The sequence below is a fragment of the Plasmodium vinckei genome (genome assembly GCF_900681995.1).
Source record: "Plasmodium vinckei vinckei genome assembly, chromosome: PVVCY_06".
Taxonomy (NCBI): Eukaryota; Apicomplexa; class Aconoidasida; order Haemosporida; family Plasmodiidae; genus Plasmodium; species Plasmodium vinckei.
The window spans coordinates 466,136-483,782 of NC_051298.1; the positions used below are offsets into that span (position 1 = coordinate 466,136).

At 21.9% G+C, this 17,647-nt stretch overlaps 6 protein-coding genes and 2 non-coding genes across 8 annotated transcripts; 2 read left to right on the plus strand and 6 right to left on the minus strand.

Moving 5' to 3' along the window:
* Positions 1-76: 76 nt before the first annotated feature.
* Positions 77-676, minus strand: PVVCY_0601260 (conserved Plasmodium protein, unknown function; the record flags this gene model as incomplete). Its single annotated transcript, XM_008627269.1, has 1 exon — positions 77-676. One exon carries the CDS (start codon positions 674-676, stop codon positions 77-79), a length of 600 nt encoding a protein of 199 aa, XP_008625491.1.
* Positions 677-1,228: 552 nt separating this feature from the next.
* On the minus strand, positions 1,229-4,147 carry PVVCY_0601270 (conserved Plasmodium protein, unknown function; the record flags this gene model as incomplete). Its single annotated transcript, XM_008627270.1, has 1 exon — positions 1,229-4,147. The coding sequence occupies one exon, from the start codon at positions 4,145-4,147 to the stop codon at positions 1,229-1,231; it is 2,919 nt and encodes a 972-aa protein (XP_008625492.1).
* A 703-nt stretch (positions 4,148-4,850) lies between these two features.
* On the plus strand, positions 4,851-6,494 carry PVVCY_0601280 (conserved Plasmodium protein, unknown function; the record flags this gene model as incomplete). Its single annotated transcript, XM_008627271.1, has 1 exon — positions 4,851-6,494. One exon carries the CDS (start codon positions 4,851-4,853, stop codon positions 6,492-6,494), a length of 1,644 nt encoding a protein of 547 aa, XP_008625493.1.
* Positions 6,495-6,741: 247 nt separating this feature from the next.
* On the minus strand, positions 6,742-10,344 carry PVVCY_0601290 (DEAD box ATP-dependent RNA helicase, putative; the record flags this gene model as incomplete). Its single annotated transcript, XM_008627272.1, has 1 exon — positions 6,742-10,344. One exon carries the CDS (start codon positions 10,342-10,344, stop codon positions 6,742-6,744), a length of 3,603 nt encoding a protein of 1,200 aa, XP_008625494.1.
* A 684-nt stretch (positions 10,345-11,028) lies between these two features.
* PVVCY_0601300 lies at positions 11,029-11,100 on the plus strand. The gene has a single exon. It is a non-coding gene; the product is annotated as a tRNA-Ala (tRNA).
* Positions 11,101-11,642: 542 nt separating this feature from the next.
* On the minus strand, positions 11,643-11,714 carry PVVCY_0601310. Its single transcript has one exon. It is a non-coding gene; the product is annotated as a tRNA-Glu (tRNA).
* A 372-nt stretch (positions 11,715-12,086) lies between these two features.
* On the minus strand, positions 12,087-12,404 carry PVVCY_0601320 (conserved Plasmodium protein, unknown function; the record flags this gene model as incomplete). Its single annotated transcript, XM_008627273.2, has 1 exon — positions 12,087-12,404. The coding sequence occupies one exon, from the start codon at positions 12,402-12,404 to the stop codon at positions 12,087-12,089; it is 318 nt and encodes a 105-aa protein (XP_008625495.2).
* Positions 12,405-12,994: 590 nt separating this feature from the next.
* Positions 12,995-16,981, minus strand: PVVCY_0601330 (conserved Plasmodium protein, unknown function; the record flags this gene model as incomplete). The annotated part of the gene is made up of 1 exon (XM_037634119.1): positions 12,995-16,981. The coding sequence occupies one exon, from the start codon at positions 16,979-16,981 to the stop codon at positions 12,995-12,997; it is 3,987 nt and encodes a 1,328-aa protein (XP_037490266.1).
* Between the last annotated feature and the right edge of the window lie 666 nt (positions 16,982-17,647).

Here is a 17,647-nt window from a genome sequence, read left to right on the forward strand (position 1 = left end):
TAAAAAAGTTTTTTTTTTTTTTGTGCAAATTTTTCTGAACGTTCAGAAAAAAAAAAGATAAAACAATTTGAGAATGTTAAAAAATTCCATAGTTCATTTTAGCAATATATACCTCCAAATGTTCATGATCCTTATGTTTATTTTTCAATCGATCTGATAAGATATTTCCATAGGATTGTGTTTCTTCATATTTGAATGGGATTTTTATATGTTCTAAATTATTTAATGCTGAAAAAATATTATCATTAAATATTTCAATTTGTTTGATAATTTGATTAAAATTAGTTTTGTTATAATTTTCTTGGAATGTGTTAAGTAAATCTTTATTTTCTTTAACTTTTTCGATAGTATCATCAACACTTATATTGTTTGTTATTGTATTAACATCTTGGATGTTGTTATAAGGATTTCTAGGTATTGCATGAACAGGTAAGCATGTTAAATTGTATAGATTACTATTTAAATTTGTAATAGATTGAATTAAATTTACACAATAAGATTTCATATCATTTATTAATTTAGCATATGGTAAATTATTTCGAATATCAAAATTTTCTTTCATAGAAACAGTTGTAATATACAAAATATTTGCTAACTTATTAGCAATGTTATTAATTTTTATTTCAATATTTTCATTTTCTTCATCCTCTTTCCGATTTTCATATAGTTCATTCATATTGGCTTGACTTTCTGAATTACAATGACATAATTTTATTTTGAATTAGAAACACTTTAATAGTTTTCCTTAAAATTTGTGATTTACTTTGGCATCCAATCGGTAGATAATTATCACAAAAAAGGAAGTAGTAGCTAAGCATATAAACTAGCTATTTGTATATTAACTTTATTTTTGATAAAAAACAATATAGTACATATTTCCAGTTTTATAGAATAGCTAAAAACTGTAAATTCATTATTTAATTATAATATTAAATAGTTATTAATTTTAGGTATGAAAAAAAAAAAAAAAAAAATAATCTCCTTCTCTTTTGAGATCATGAAGGCATATTATAAGGCACAATGGCAATACGTGTAAAATAAAAAAAGTGAAAATTTTTAAACTTAATTACGAGCAAGGGAACCAAAAAATATAAATTAATTAAACATGATAAATAAAATAAAAAATATATGCAAATATTATAAATTTTATGTAAAAAAATGTTAGAGAAAAAACTAATTTCATGTGGAAATGGCTCTATGCCTTTTCTCGCATACACATTTTATGGGGTTATATAAAAGAGTTGTCATAATTTTTAAATTGTATACTATATATAAAATTATTCTGAAGGTTTTTTTTTTTAATTAAATAACGTAATGAGAATTTATCATTTTTTAATTTATCAAATAAAAAGAAAAAAAGGATACCATTTTTTTTAAAATTTTCAATCTCAATAATTGGTAAAAAGTATTTATAAATATAAGGAATATTATGGTTTGATAAAAATTTTGTAGCTTTTATAAATTTTTTTTTTTGACTATCATTAATAATGAAATCATTTTTTTTTAAGTAACGAATGTGTATATTAAATTTTTCTTTTTTTTTTTTTTTTCTTTTTTTAATAAATAGATAAGCATTATTTGGTTTATTTTTTTGAATAATAAAATTTTTTTTATTTATTCTTTTCACTTTTGCTGAGATATTATTATGAATGAGTATGTTTGAGCTTTTGTCTTTGTACTCTTTGGTTGGGCATGCCGTCTCATCATTGCCACTACTACTGTTGTTGCTGCTGATGATGCAGAATAGGTTGTCGTTTGCAACGATTTTGTTTTTCCCGTTTATATTTATCACTTTTAATTTGGAAGGCACATTCGTTGTGGTTGTTATACAACCTGGTTGTTTGCTTGTGTCAATGGTGGGTAAATCTATGTCATTTTCAGTTTTGCTTTGTAAATTGGCTAGTCTTAAATTATTAACTGTATAAAGAAATAGTTCATTATATATTTGCTCGACAGTAGAATAATTTAAATTCGTTTTAACATCCTTTTTGATAATATTATAGAGTACTTCAATTCTTGCTAGTTTTGATGGAAGAATTAAAAATTCATAAAAATTAAAAATTTTTAAAAAAATATTATTTTTATATAATAATTTATTAATTTCTACTATTTTATCTACATTTGTATTAAAAAAAAAATGATTATATAAATTATTTTGCATTTTCATATATTCAATAATAAAAAAATTATTTGTCTTTATATTGTCTGAAATATAATATTTATTTTTTAAATAAGTATAAAATATATTATTATAAAATGCTAAGTGATTATCTAAGTTTTTTATTTGAGAAGATAAATTGGTTAGTCTTTTATCTAGGGTTGAATGAGCATACATCTCTATATTTTTCAACTCGTCAGTTTTGTCACTGTATCTATGAATGGCAATTTCATTATCTTGTCCTGGTTCACCATGTTGAGTATCATTTGTTGGAAATTTTTCTACAGTTTTAATATTTTGTTTGTTTTTTTGAAATATAAGAGAAATATTTGGTATTAGAATATTTCTAATATAATTTCGTGAGACAGATAGCTTATGATTTGATGTGTCATATTTCCATTTTTTTTTAATTAGATACATATAATTATAAATTTGTATTTTATTTAATTTAATAAATGGTCTATAAAATAGACAGTTTTTAAAATAAGTTAAAAATTTTATACCTTTTAAATTTTTAATATATATTCCTCGAAAAAAATGAAATAACATAGTTTCATTATTATCATTTTGATGGTGTCCTATAAATATAAGGGCTTTTATTTTTTTACATTTTTTGAAAAATTCATTTTTTTTAAAAAAGAAATCTGAAAAATAGTTTGGAAAATTTTTACAACCTTTTAATAAAACAGTGCAAATATTTTTTTTATAAGCCTTTTTTAGATAGACATTTATATCATTCAAATATTCACTATATTTATAATTTATTCCATTTTCAAACCCCAAAATATGATCTTTTTCATTTTCAAACTGTTTTCCTTCTTGCTTAAGAATTTTATTTGCCAATTCGGTGTAAGTATTTCTTCTCCATAGTCTAGATATTAACAAAAAATTATTATTCGATTTTGGAACTTTTAAATTTGTTTGATTAAATATGTCGTTATCATTAGTTTTTATAATATTATTTTTTGTCAACGCTTTAGTAGCAAATTTTAAATTATATAACTTACAAATTTCTTTTATAAACTTTTTTTCTCTAACACACTCAGTTCTAGTTTTATGGTTGCAATATAAAACTGTTATTTTATTTAAAATTGTGAAAAAAAAATATATTTTATTTATTATAATATGTTCAGAATTATTATTACAAATATGATTTATGTTTGGTACTTTCTCTTGAATAAGATTATATATATCATCATACTTATACAAATATACATTCTTTATTTTTTCCAACATATCGAAATAATTTAAACTATCTTTATATAATATTGTTATTATAATTTTATAAATTGTAAAAATGAAAGAATACAAAAGAGATAATGAGTCTACTCCTGCACTAACACTAAAAATTATATTTTTCTTTTTTTTTATAAAATAAAAAAAGTATTTATTTTTCAAAAGTGATACCCAATAAGCTTCAACTTGTTGTATTATTTCATCATCTGTTATTTTGTTTATTGAATTATCTTCATTATCATCTACTGTTTTGTCTATTTTGTTTTCTTTACATACGTTACTGCAATTGTTGAGGGTATCTTGGGGGAGACCCCATTTTGTAAAAACCAGAGAGTTTGATTTTGTTACATTTTGCAACTCTTTGTTTTTTATGTCATTTTCTATATTTATAAATGAGCAAAACTTTTTTAAAAATAATCCATCTTGTGTTTTTGACCCTTTAAAGAGGTTGGTAGCTTTGGTATGTTCATTAATATTTTTATTAATATTTTCACTAGGTGTTGTTGTTTTTTTTTTTTTATTTAGCACATGATTTGGTAATTTTTCACCTTCATTGAAAATTATTTCATGAATATTTTTTTCGGTTTTTAAATAGACATACTGTTTAGGATTATTTATTTTCCTTTTTTTTTCTAAAGTCCATGGATTTAAAAATGTATAAATATTTTTACACCCATGTTGTCGTATGTTTAAACTTGTTACATTACAAATCCAGTAAATCCATAAAAAATAAAAGATCAGGAATAAATGCATTTATTTTGTGCTATCATTTGTTTTATATTATGCTGTATTATGTTATATATCTCTTCTTGTTCTTTACTACAAACAGTATGGATCACGTACTTATGCACATCATAAGTTTATACTTATTTCCTGTTTAAATTTACAAATGTTTAGTCGCTTTGGCTTGACAATGTTGGAAATGGTGAGAAACAAAATAAGTAGCATAGGATAGGGAGAGTCATATATTTTTTTTTGAAAACAAAAGCGCTAGCAAACAAATTGTTTTAAAAATAGGGAAGCTAACGGAAGCAAACGGAAACAAACTCACTAATATTTACAAAATTAAAAGGGAAAAAAATTAAAATTTTTGAAAAAAAAATTGAAAAAGAACATATACAAATTGAAAGAGCAAAACTGTTTCACTGAAAACCCAATAGCATTATTTTTTTTTTTTCAAATTTTTTCAAAATTTTTTCAAAACTTTTCAGTTTTTTTTTGCAAGAATCGGGGGCATATTTTTATTGGCATACATGCGTAAATATGTTTATACCTCCCAGTTGAGAATCATTTCTATTATTTAAGTTAGCCATTTTTTATTTATTTTGTAATATTTTTTATTTTTTACTTATGAATGTCACTTTAACTTATTCAGTTAAAACTTATCAGAAAAAATAGGATGAGCAAAAGTAGGTATAGTTAGATTTTTTATGCCATTTTGGAATTTAGATGCAGGATGGAAAAAAGGGGAAATAATAAAATTCCAAATTTTGTGGATGAAAATGAAAAGAACAATTATGTAAAATGTGAAATGATAAAAAATATGAGCAAGCAAGGAAAAGAAATACTTATAAAAATGTTAAAAATAAAAGAAAATATAATATATGATGATATATTAAATATAAATATATTTATAAAAAACATTTGGATGTCTATGGATTTACAATGTACCTTTTCTTTAAATGATCTAATACTTATTTCTAGAACATTTAAAAATACTGAAATTATATATGATGATATAAGTTTTGAAGATAATGAAAAAAAACAAAAAACAAATGAATCCTTATTTAGTGATGAAAAAAAACCAAAAAATATTTTTCTATACTTTCAAAATTATAAGATCCGTAAAAATGTAGTTAAAATTTTTTTTCCAAAAAGCCATACAGTTTGTTTCATTCATAAAAATGGATCTATACATATACATGGCTCATTAGTATTAAAAAAACTTTTACTAATATTAATTAAAGTTGTTAAAAAATTAAAATATAAAACATTTTGGAATTACAATAAATCCAAAACCAAACAAAATGAACCAAACAACTTTCCATCAGCTTTAGATAAATCTTTTCAAACACACACAGAAAATTTATTACATGAAAATAAACAAAAACAAGTTGAATATACAAGACCATCGGATATAATAGACGATACTAAAGAACAAAGCACATCCAATTACTTCAGTTTTATCAACAATAATTTAAATCAAAAAATTGAATCCATAGAGCCAGATCATCCTTCATCAAGTTTGAAGCAAACAGACATGGTAATGAACAATTTGAAAGGAACTAGTGATATCATAAATAATTGTGAAAATATTATCAAAGAAATACGAGATAAGATAGATAAATTAAACCCTTTAGAAATGGGCACTATTCCTTTTGATGAGTCAAATAATGAACTTGAGCAAAACTGTATGAACAGTCATAAAAATTGTGAAAAAAATGACTTCTTACGTCTTGAGGATAATTTTTCCGATTTTGAAGAAAAGGAAGAAAAACTTTTACTATTGAATAGTGATAATGCCAAACCAAATAAAGATGACGAGTTAAACTTTTTGAAAAAAAATGAGGAAATAAATATAAATAAAGAAAGAATAAGAAATAGTTTAAATTTCGAAAATGTTCCTATAAATAATGAATATAATATTAATAAGATTAGCAAAAAATTTATGTACAAATTTAATATCCATGATAAATGGTCATATACAATTCGAGACGATATGATTTTTGATATGACAAAATTTAATATTAAACAATTAGTATGTGTTTTTAAAATAAAATTAAAACATTTTGATATATCACGAATTTATAATTATATTGAATTTAAAAATATATTAACTGATATTAATAATATTATATATATAAAAATTGATCAAAATTTTTTAAATAAATTAATTTCACAAACAAATTTAGAAAATTTTGTTAAAAATAATTTTACACAAAATTATCATATAAGCAATAAAAACTCAGTTAGAACTGTTTTGTTGTTTAGTTCTGGAAAAGTTGTCATTTATTCTTGCAAAGATATTCATGAAGTTTTGTCTATTTCACGATTTGTTGTAAATGTCTTACGACGAAATAATAACATCATCTTTGAATAATTTGCAATATCATAAATTAAACTTTTCTTCTTTTTTTTTTAAAACAAACTAAATTTTTTAGTAACAAACTTTTATGTAATTTTTATAGTTAGGAAATGTACAAATTGTTTGTATATTCTTCATACCCAATTTTTGTTGCATAAATATATGCACACATATTGTGTAATTTTTTTCTGAACAAAAAAAAAAACTAGCCATAAAATGATAGCTATTTAATTTTTTTTTTTTTACAAAATATATCATTTCGCTACCTTTTCAAAGGTATGGATTTGTCAAAAGGATTGGAATTTTCTTGTAAATCAAATGAACTAGTGGCTTGTTTTCGTTTCAATTCATTGATTTTTGATTTGTATCCTTTGTAAGATGGTAATGATGACATTAAGACACTTTTTGGTGTAGCATTAAATTTTATGTACAAGTCAGGTGCATTTATAATTTGAAGTCTAGCAGCCATACATTTTGTTATATAAAAATTTTCGAAATATCCAAATGAATAAATAATATTTTTAATTAAACTAGGTACTTGCCATTTCTCGTATTTTAAAAAATTATTTTTTTCACAATAAAAACCAAGTAATGATCTATACATTAATTCACATGAACAAAGCAAATGTTTATGTGTGTGCCACTCTATATGTTTTAATGGATAATTATAAAAATTATTATATTTTTTATCTTTCTCTTTATTTTCATTTTTACATTCTACTTCATCACCAACTAAATCATTTAAATTGGTAATATCTTCTTTAATATAATTTTGTGGAATTATTTTGCTATGTCTTTTATATTTTAATAAATATTCCAAAATAGTATTGTCTTTATATAAATAATTTAAATAATCTTTGCTTACGCTACTAATCATAATGTTATTTTTATAAAGAGTGTATAAGTAATGTCCTTCTAATTCATTTAATAAAAGTAAACTTCTCCCTGGTGTATTTTTGGCTGTTGCTATATTTGTTGTTAATATATATTCATCGATATTTGTGCGTATACCTACTTGTATTACCAAATCTACATTGTCAACTTCTATTCCTTGATATAACAAAGATGATGAAAATAATATTTTCTTTCTTCCCTTTTTGCTTGTCACTTCATTATCATTATTAAATGTATCTAATGTATACATTTTTTTATCTAAACTTAATTTGCTATGTAAACATAAAATTACAATATCCTTTAATGCTTCAAATTCTTGCTCATAATTTAGACTTTCCGAATAATTAGTTTCGGTATTTTGATCTTCATTTATAAGTTTCTCTCTTTCTTGGTAACATTTTTCATGGTGATTCAAACAAGTGGGCTTATGCATGTTTTCATCTGATGTGATATCCTTTTTCATATTTGTTTTTTCATCTATATTAATTTGATTAGTGGATAAATCAGTAAATTCAAAGGGACTTGAGGATATGGAGAAGTTGACATTTTCTTTATCATAATAAAAAGAATTACAAAAATTGTTAATAATATTATTTTTAAACTCATTACATTTTAGGTATAGCAAAAATAAATATCCCTTAAATATATAGTGCTTAAAAATGGCATATATAAATTGTAACATTTTTACAGTTGGCATAATAATAACAATTTTTGATGAACTATTTGATATAAATTCTTTATGGATTATATTAAAAAGTATTGAAGCAAATTTATCTGAATCATAAATTAAATATTCCTGTTTTAAAAAAATATGAGTGGGAATATTTTTTCCTTTATTTTGTTCATAATTATTATTGCTACTATCATACATTTTGTAATTATTATAATCACTATTACTTAATTTTAATTTACTTATTTTTTCTTCAGGACCTTCATATTTATATTGTTCTTGTTCTTTTCCAATCAAGGATGCATCAAAGTTATCATCTTTTTCGCACGCTTTTGATATACTATTAGTTTGATCTAATTTAGTATTTCTTTCAATATTAGATATGTTGTTACACTCTTTTTTATTTTTCATCACATTTTTGTCTATTTTTTCGAATTCTTCACCAGGTTCATATGGCGTGCCATTATAATAGGTAACATTTATGTCTTCTTTATTTACACAATTTTTATTGTTTTCATTTTTTGAAAATTCTGATTTAAAATTAATTAGATCATTTGTGTGTGCATTCAATTGTTTTATTTTACTTTGTTCTAATTGGGGATGCACAATAAATGAATTAAATTTATTAACATGTTCATAAAACGTTTTTGAATCTTTAGCATACCAAAGTTTGCCTACATCATCACAATTTAATATATTATTTTGATAGATTTGTAATAAGTGATCATTAAATTTATGATAAAGTTGGAATTGTAAATTCTGTACATGTTCATAATATTTTTGATAAGAACTTTTATCATTTGAATTAAAATTCATCATATTCATAAGAATAGAAGAATAGAAAATATTATTATCAAATATACAATTATGTACAAAATTTAAATATAAATAATTTAAACGTAATAATCTATATGCTAGCTGTTTTAAAAAATTATTAACTATGCATGTTAATAAAATTGTTTGATGGCCTTTAGGTAATATATTTTTTATTATTAATATATTTTTTAGGTAATTTTGATTTAAAAGAAAATAAGCTTCATCAATAATTATTGTATCACATAAAAAAAATAAGTTAGAAAAAGAAGTTGAATATTTTATATGGTTAATAAAAGACACTGGGGTTGTAATAATTATATGAGGTTTTTTTTTTTTTAATTCATTTATTTCACCTTGCATGTTCATATTTTTTCTTCCATGAATATAATGACATATTATATTGTATGGATGATACATTATTAATTTTTTAATGATATTATATGTCTGTTCTACTAAAATAATATTTGGGCAAATGATTAAAGCATGCACATAATTCTCTTTAATCTTATGATATTTTTTTAATTTATTTATTTGTATTATAATTTTATGTAATAACGGGATAGCATACCCAATCGTTTTTCCAGACCCCTTGAATGAATGAACAAGTAAATCTAAATCTTTAAAAAAAAGTGGAAATAAACAATATTGATTAGTAGTCAAATATTTTATATTAAAGTTTTTCAAAAGACTTAATTTTATATATGAATCAATGTTTATATTCTGTAAATATTTATGTTGGCATAATTTTTCAATGTAAGATTTATTAAGTATATTTTTTGAAGAAATTTCTGACTTGGTCATATTTTTATGGTTATATTCAGAATTATTTTTTATATTATTCAATGTTTCACATGTACCCTCGTTAGGTATATTTTCGGATATAATATCATCACTAAAACAGTCAGTTAATTTTCTTATAATTATGCTATCTTTATTTTTTTTTTCTTCATCCTTTTTGTCTATATTTTCACATGAAAAAAAGGAACTTTGGTCAAGTTCCTTTAACTTCATAACATTGTCTACATAATTAACAACATTTTTTTGAAACGGGGCATTTGATAAAAATGTGTCATAAAAATGGAATGGAATATATTCTCTATTTGATGATGTTTGTATACACAGTTCAGATTTTATTTTTTTAAAGTTTTTTAAACAAAATTCATTTAAATCATTTATATTGTCATATACTATTTTATTTTGTTCATTTACAAAGTTTGTTAAATAATTATGTTTTTCATTTTGAACATTCAAATTATTATTTGGGTTGTTATCATTATGCACACATTTATTTTCATTTTCTTCTTTATAATTATTAATATTATTTACCTGACTGTTAATAATTTTTTTAGGATGGTTATCATTAGTAGTGGGAATGATACATTCAATTTCCTTGCATGTTAAGAATGTTTTTTTTCCTTCATTTTTTAAATGAGTTAAGATTTTAAAACAATTTTTTACATTTTTTAATTTTATTTGTAATATCATTTAATATGAACTTAATATATGTAAATATATTTGTATCCTTGCATAAATTATCTTGATATTTTTAAAACTGTAAAATTGTTCAAAATGGGACTGACAATCGTCTATATGGTTATTTTTATGAACAAGCTAGGTAAAAAAGAAAGCAATAAGCATATAAAGATATATGCTTTATAGACCTGTACTTATATGTAGACATACATGTGCAATACTAATTTTTTTTTATCATCAAAATATAACAAACATATCTAATATCACATTAAAGATATTCATTTACGCATTTTATAGCTAATTATGAGTGTACTTAATTATTGTACTTTTATTTAGTTAAGCTAAAATAATAATTGAGTTTTTTTTTATATTATATAGTAATGGCTAGTTTTCTTTTTAAAATATAAAACATATATCTTAATTTTTATAGCATAAAAAATTCACGTACTTTTTTTTATATAGCTATATGCATACACAAATACATATTTGGTTTTTCATAAAAATATGATTATAAATATTTTGTTATTTTCATGTATTTGCTATTTACATGTATTAATTATTATTTTTTTAATTATATTTAAAATATATAATTTTTTTAAAATATTAAAATCGAATTATATTTTTCTTTAACATATTATATCGATATTAAAATAGTATTTAATAATATTGATATCATAATAAGAAAATTAATTATGAGGGCAGGTGGTGTAGTGGTATCACGCTTGATTTGCATTCAAGAGGTCCGGGGTTCAATTCCCCGTCTGTCCATAATATTTTAAAATTAGTTTTTTAAATATAATATTTTTAATTTTTAAAATAATTCTTATCTCATGATATAATGTTAATGGGTAATATATTATTATTTATTAAGTTTGCTCTAAAAAAAATGCATATTCAGTTTTTTATTTTTGTCAATTAGTATAATGCTGTATTGGCATTGTATATGTACAATATATATTGAACTAACTTAACCCTTTAACCAATTCGATTTTTTTATGTTTAAAGAAAATAAAAAGGAAATAATAAAGCCTAATAATGCCTAATAAAAATATGTTATTACTATATGTTTTTTTTCGTTTGTTCCAAATATTAAACTATTTCTATTTGCATATATTCCATCAGCTATTATATTGAAAAAGCGAATGGGTGTTTAAACGTGGCATTTTGAAATGGCCCTTCACTTCAATATTATACATTTGTAATAATTTTTTTTATTTTTCAAACTAATATATCCTTCTTTTGTTATAAAACTATGTAAAATAATTTATAAATTTTATGCCAATTTTTTAAAAAAAACTTTTTTCTTATTTTTCCCATGCCGGGAATTGAACCCGGGCCTTTCGGGTGAGAGCCGAATATCCTAGCCACTAGACCACATGGGATATAATGAGATATTGTTCATTTTTTTTAAAGAACATATTTTTTAACTTTTATAATATATCCATAAGATTATATGTATAATATAAAATTTGGATATGTCAGCTATTTTTTGCTCTATAAGAAATATTTTTATTTCTCTAATTAATATAATAATACTTATATATGGTTAAAAATTTTTTTTTTTTGCTAGTTGTATAGTCTAATATAATTTGTATAGCTATGTATATAAATAGGTTATGTATATATTTATACACCAATTTTGGCTGTAATATTTATTTAAATAAAAAAATAATAACAAAATGTATATATATTTTCGAAAATATAATAGATGGGTAAAGACCAGAAAGTGATACGATGAAACATAAGGAGTAGCTTTAAGAGAATACAAACTTATTCATATTGTTCTTTACATCATTAACATTATTTTTATATTTTTTTCTTGAAGAATAAATAATATTTACATCCTTTATATTTTTCACCTTCTTTATTGTATTATCAATATTTATAATTCCTTGATATTCCATTTGGTGAGTATTTATACCACTTAAAATTTTTAAAAAATTCATATAATAAGACAAATCGTATAAAATATTTTGTTCTGTTTTTTTATTTTCTTCTAAACTAACTGATTTTAAAACATTCATAATATTTTTATTTGTGATGTTATTATTTTTTATTGTAGAATCCTCCATTTCGTTATCTTTATATTTTGTTGTTCTGCACACAAGTAAGCTTATATTAAAAAAAAAAAAAAAAAAAAAAAAAAAAATTTTGGCTAGCTCCATTTTTACAATATAATACAATTAAAAAATGTGAAAAAAAAAAAAGAGATAACAAAATGAGTAATTAACAAATAAATAGATATCGTACTTATTTTAAGTTAATCATAAATTAGACAAATAAAATGAAACATAATTTTGCTTAATCTTTTTATATAAAAAAGATAGTAAAAGAAAATATAAGTAAATATTTTCTAGCCATATTTATAGACTTATACATACTTTTGTGTGTATTATTTAAATCGAGATAAAAATATAAAACAAATAAAAAAGGTGCATAACAATTTCCCTTATACATGTAAATTTCTACAATGCTATATATTTTCTATTTTTTCAAATAAAATAATTTTAATAATTGTAACAAAAAAGTGGTGAAATAAAGTTTGGAGTTTTGAAAGGGGGTGTATACAAAAAATAATAAAAAAATTAAGTAGTAAGAAATGGTAAGAGGTGGCTAAAACAAATAACAAAATGTAAGTCAAAAAATGTGTTAAAAAAAAAATCTAGTTAAAATGAAGGTTAAAAAATAAGTATTTTAAGGCACGTGTATTTATTTTGATATATCTTTCATCATAGCAAAGATTTAAAATATCTGAATAATAATTTTTAAAATGATTATAATTTATGTTAATTTTATTTTTAGTATCTTTTTGTTTATTTATATTTTTGTGATATACTGATATTTTATTTTTATGTGAAAAGATTTGATTAATATTTTTAAAGTCATAAAAGTTATCAATGAGATTAAATATGTTAGATGATGTTATATCATTGTCTAGTTGTTTATAATATAATATGGATTGTTCTAGATTTAAAATATTTTTTGAATTTTCTATAAGTATATTTGTTTTTATTTGGTTTGAAAATATTTCAAGTTCTTGATCTGTTTCAATAACTTCCTTTTCATCTTTTTTTAAATTATTTGAATTTGACATTATATTTATTTGAGAGAATGATAAAAATGTGTCATAACTATATATCCAAGGATTATAAAAAAAAAATAATTTCTTTTTTTTTTTAATTTTATAATTTACATATAGTGTAAAAAATGTTTCTAAATTCTCAAATGTTGTTGTTATTTTATTTACAAGGGGTATTATAAATTTAAAAAATAAACGATAAAAAGATATATTATATTTAATATACAATTCTAGTTCCTTTTCAAACAGACAAATTTCATCGTTTATTTTTATATCTGTTAAAGTATTTAACAAGCTTGTTCCGCTTTCTCGTTTTGTTTCATTGTTTGATTCTCCACCGTTTTGTAAAAACAATTGTTTGAAGTTTTTAATTTTAATTAAGCATATGTTATTTTTACCTGACTTTATAATATTATTAACAACTTCTTTCACATTTTTTGTATTCCCTTTACAGGTTGATAAATTTTGTGGTTGGTCTTTTTCATTATTCTCTTCCTGGTTATATTGAAATGTGTCTTTAATTTGTTTTAGTAATATTTTATTAATGTTTTTAAAAAAATATTCCATAAGATGATCAAATATAGTGGCAGTTTTTTTATATGGAGGTATAGATATTAAAGAAAATAAAATTGTAAAATGAAAAGATGAATTATTAATTTTGTAAACATATTTTTTTACCGTTTTAAATGTTTTACTTTTTATTATTATTTTAATTATTTTTTTAATTTTTGTTTGTCCTTCATCCTGTATAGGTCTATTTAATAAATCATAGACAGCTTGTAAATAGTTAGATAGTTGTTTTAATGCATAAGCTATTTTGTTTTTTTTAAATATATTTATAAACTTTTTGAGTAATAGTATTATATTTATATTTTTGATTTTTATAATTATTTTTTTCCATAATTCAATTAATGTATTAATAAAGAATAAAAAATAAAGAGAATAATTAACATTTTTATAAAACATATCATGTGTTAATATTTTTTCATGTTTTTTATAAAAATCATTAACAAAATTATAACTATTACTTATACTATTTATTAATAGATTTTTTTTTTTTATACATTTATTTATATTATCTATATAAATGTTGTAAAAAAAAAATTTTTTTACATTCATTTGGTATATATCTTCTATAAATTTATGGATATAATCAGTGTAGTCATACATATCATTGAATCCTCTTTTTTTTATTTTTTTTACATTTTTTAAATATATGTGAAAATTATAAATGTTCATATCGTCATTATTAATATTATTATTTTTTTTTAGTGTTAAAAATATGTCTAAATAATTTTTATTTATTAATATATTATAAATGTCTTCATAAAATTGTAGTACTTGATCTTGTTTACTTACAATTATGTCTTTCTCTTTTTTACTTACAAATATGTCTTCCTCTTTTTTACTTACAAATATGTCTTCCTCTTTTTTACTTACAAATATGTCTTCCTCTTGTTTACTTACAAATATGTTTTCATCTTGTTTACTTACAAATATGTCTTCCTCTTGTTTACTTACAAATATGTCTTCCTCTTGTTTACTTACAAATATGTCTTCATCTTGTTTACTTACAATTATGTCTTTCTCTTTTTTACTTACAAATATGTCTTCCTCTTTTTTACTTACAAATATGTCTTCCTCTTGTTTACTTACAAATATGTTTTCATCTTGTTTACTTACAAATATGTCTTCCTCTTGTTTACTTACAAATATGTCTTCATCTTGTTTACTTACAAATATGTCTTCCTCTTTTTTACTTACAAATATGTCTTCATCTTGTTTACTTGCAAATACATCATTCCATTTTGTCTTATTATCTAAGAATGTGGATTGAATTTGTGTAAAATCAGGAAGATTTACATTTTGCAAGTTCTCAAAATGGATTTCTGATTCATTTGTTTCTTTGTAAATACTTTTGTTATATTCTTCTGTAATGTTATTAAAAATGGTTTCAATTTTATTGTCAAAGTTTGGGGGATCATATATGGACTCATTAGTCTCTAAGTTAGTTTCATCATTCTCGATAGTCTCGTTAGTTTCTAATTTGAAGTGATCGAGAATGATGTCTTTGCTGACATTCTCAATCTCTTCGATCATTTTCAAAAATGTATTATTTTCATTTGAATTATTTTTATTTTTTTCGTTAATCATTTTCAATGAATAATTTTCTACCTCCTCAATATCTATTTCGTTAGATATTTTATAGCATGCTTTATGTTCATCTTTAAAAATAGAATCGATATCATTTTGACTAGTCATGTTTGTATTTAAAATTAATTCATCAAACTTTTCTGATAAGATAAATGGATCTTCATTTGGCTTGATATCTTTAAAAGGGATATCATTATTTCTTTGTTCTTTTATTTTTTCAAACAGTTCATCATTTTTATTAATCTGAATTTGATTATTAAAATTGAATGAGCTTGGGGTTTGAATTAAATTTTCACTACTACTAGCCATTTCTTTCTTTATGTCAGTATTGTCATCTAAAATGTTTGCATTTTTTATACTAACCATATCACTATCGTTATCATTAAAAACGAAGTTATTATATATGGATTCTTCGGCACTTGTTTTTGGAAATGCATTTGAATTAAAATCAAAGGGAAAGAATATTTCTTTTGAAATTACTTCATCTTGTATTATGTTTATATCATAATTGTTCATTTCATTGGTTACCCATGTTTCATTACCTAAATCAAGATCATTATAATTATTTTTTTCATTTTCAAAAAAAATGCTATTAGATAAAATTGAAGTATTTAAAGTATCTTGTTTATTTTTTTCGAAACTTATATTTTTTTCAAATTCTTTATCAAAAGGTTCATATATTTTTTCCCACTCTATGTTCTGACTTTCACCACTCCCAATAAATATATCATTCATTTTGCTTATTGTTATGTCGTTTTCTTTTTGCTCTACTTTTTCAATTTTACTGCGATTTTCATCAAAACAATTATAATCCATTATTGACTCGGGCTTATCCATTCCATCATTGTTTAGTTTGCTTATATTTTCATTGTTTTTTTCATTTTTTTCAAAATTGTTTACATCATCTATTTCGTTCAAATATAATAAAGGGTCATGGTTTGGCTGATACAAGTTAGTAGTACTATTTATTTCATTTTTATTTTTGTCTAAATGTTTTATTTTTGTTAATTTGGTAGGCTGATCTTTTTCATTATATTCCGAAAAAAAATCAAAATCGATATCCTTTTGTTTTTGATTACTGATTTGGCTTAAAAATAAGTTATCTTCTTTTTTTAAATTGCTTGTTTTTGTTCCATTATAATTATCATGAGGTATACAAAATAAATGAGATTCTTTTTTATTGTTACTATCGATGTTATTATTGTAATTTTCCTTTTTCATTAAAAATGACGAAGCATGTTCATTAGTTTTGTCTGTACAATTGATATTATCACTTTCCGTTTGAATATTAGAAGAAAATATATTATACAACGTTTTTATATCCTTTATATTTACATTATTTTTATTTATCTTGCTTGGATTATGATGCCCGTCTTTTTTTTTTGTTTTCGTGTTACAATTTTTGGAGTTTTGCATTTTTATCAAACCCCTTAAGGGGTATATAATCCATAACAAATGTAAGAGATTAATATATGAGTATATGCATGCACACGTTATACATATATATGTGTGTGTGTGTGTGGCAAGCCCAGTTATATTATTCCCTTTCAAATTTAGTGATATATTTTATTTTACACATGAAACAAATAATTACGACATATTCTTTTACATGTGTAATACTATGCAAAAATAAACAAAAAAATATATAAAAATTTAGGTGAAGAAACAAATGAGGTTCACATTTCTATGGCAGCCAATGAAAGGATTTGCTGTTTTCTCCCATGCAATCCTCTAATTTTTGGCTAGCTATTTTTTTTTTTTATGTATTATTATGAACATGGTCATATTTTCAAACAAATATATGAGTGTGGGAAATTAACATAATTGTGTATTTGACTATAAATAAACTACTACCACATAAACATTTGTGTAGCATATAACATATAATGCGAAATACGTAAAATATAAATCTAAATAAAACAATGGGGAGAACAAATTAATACATATTTATGATGAAAGAGAGAAAAAAAAATAATTATGTATATAACATTACCCGTTCATATCTCGCCATTTTAGTACTTTGGCTAATTTGGATAATTAGTTAGTTACCTAATTTACAGGTTTATTTGTAAAATAAGCACT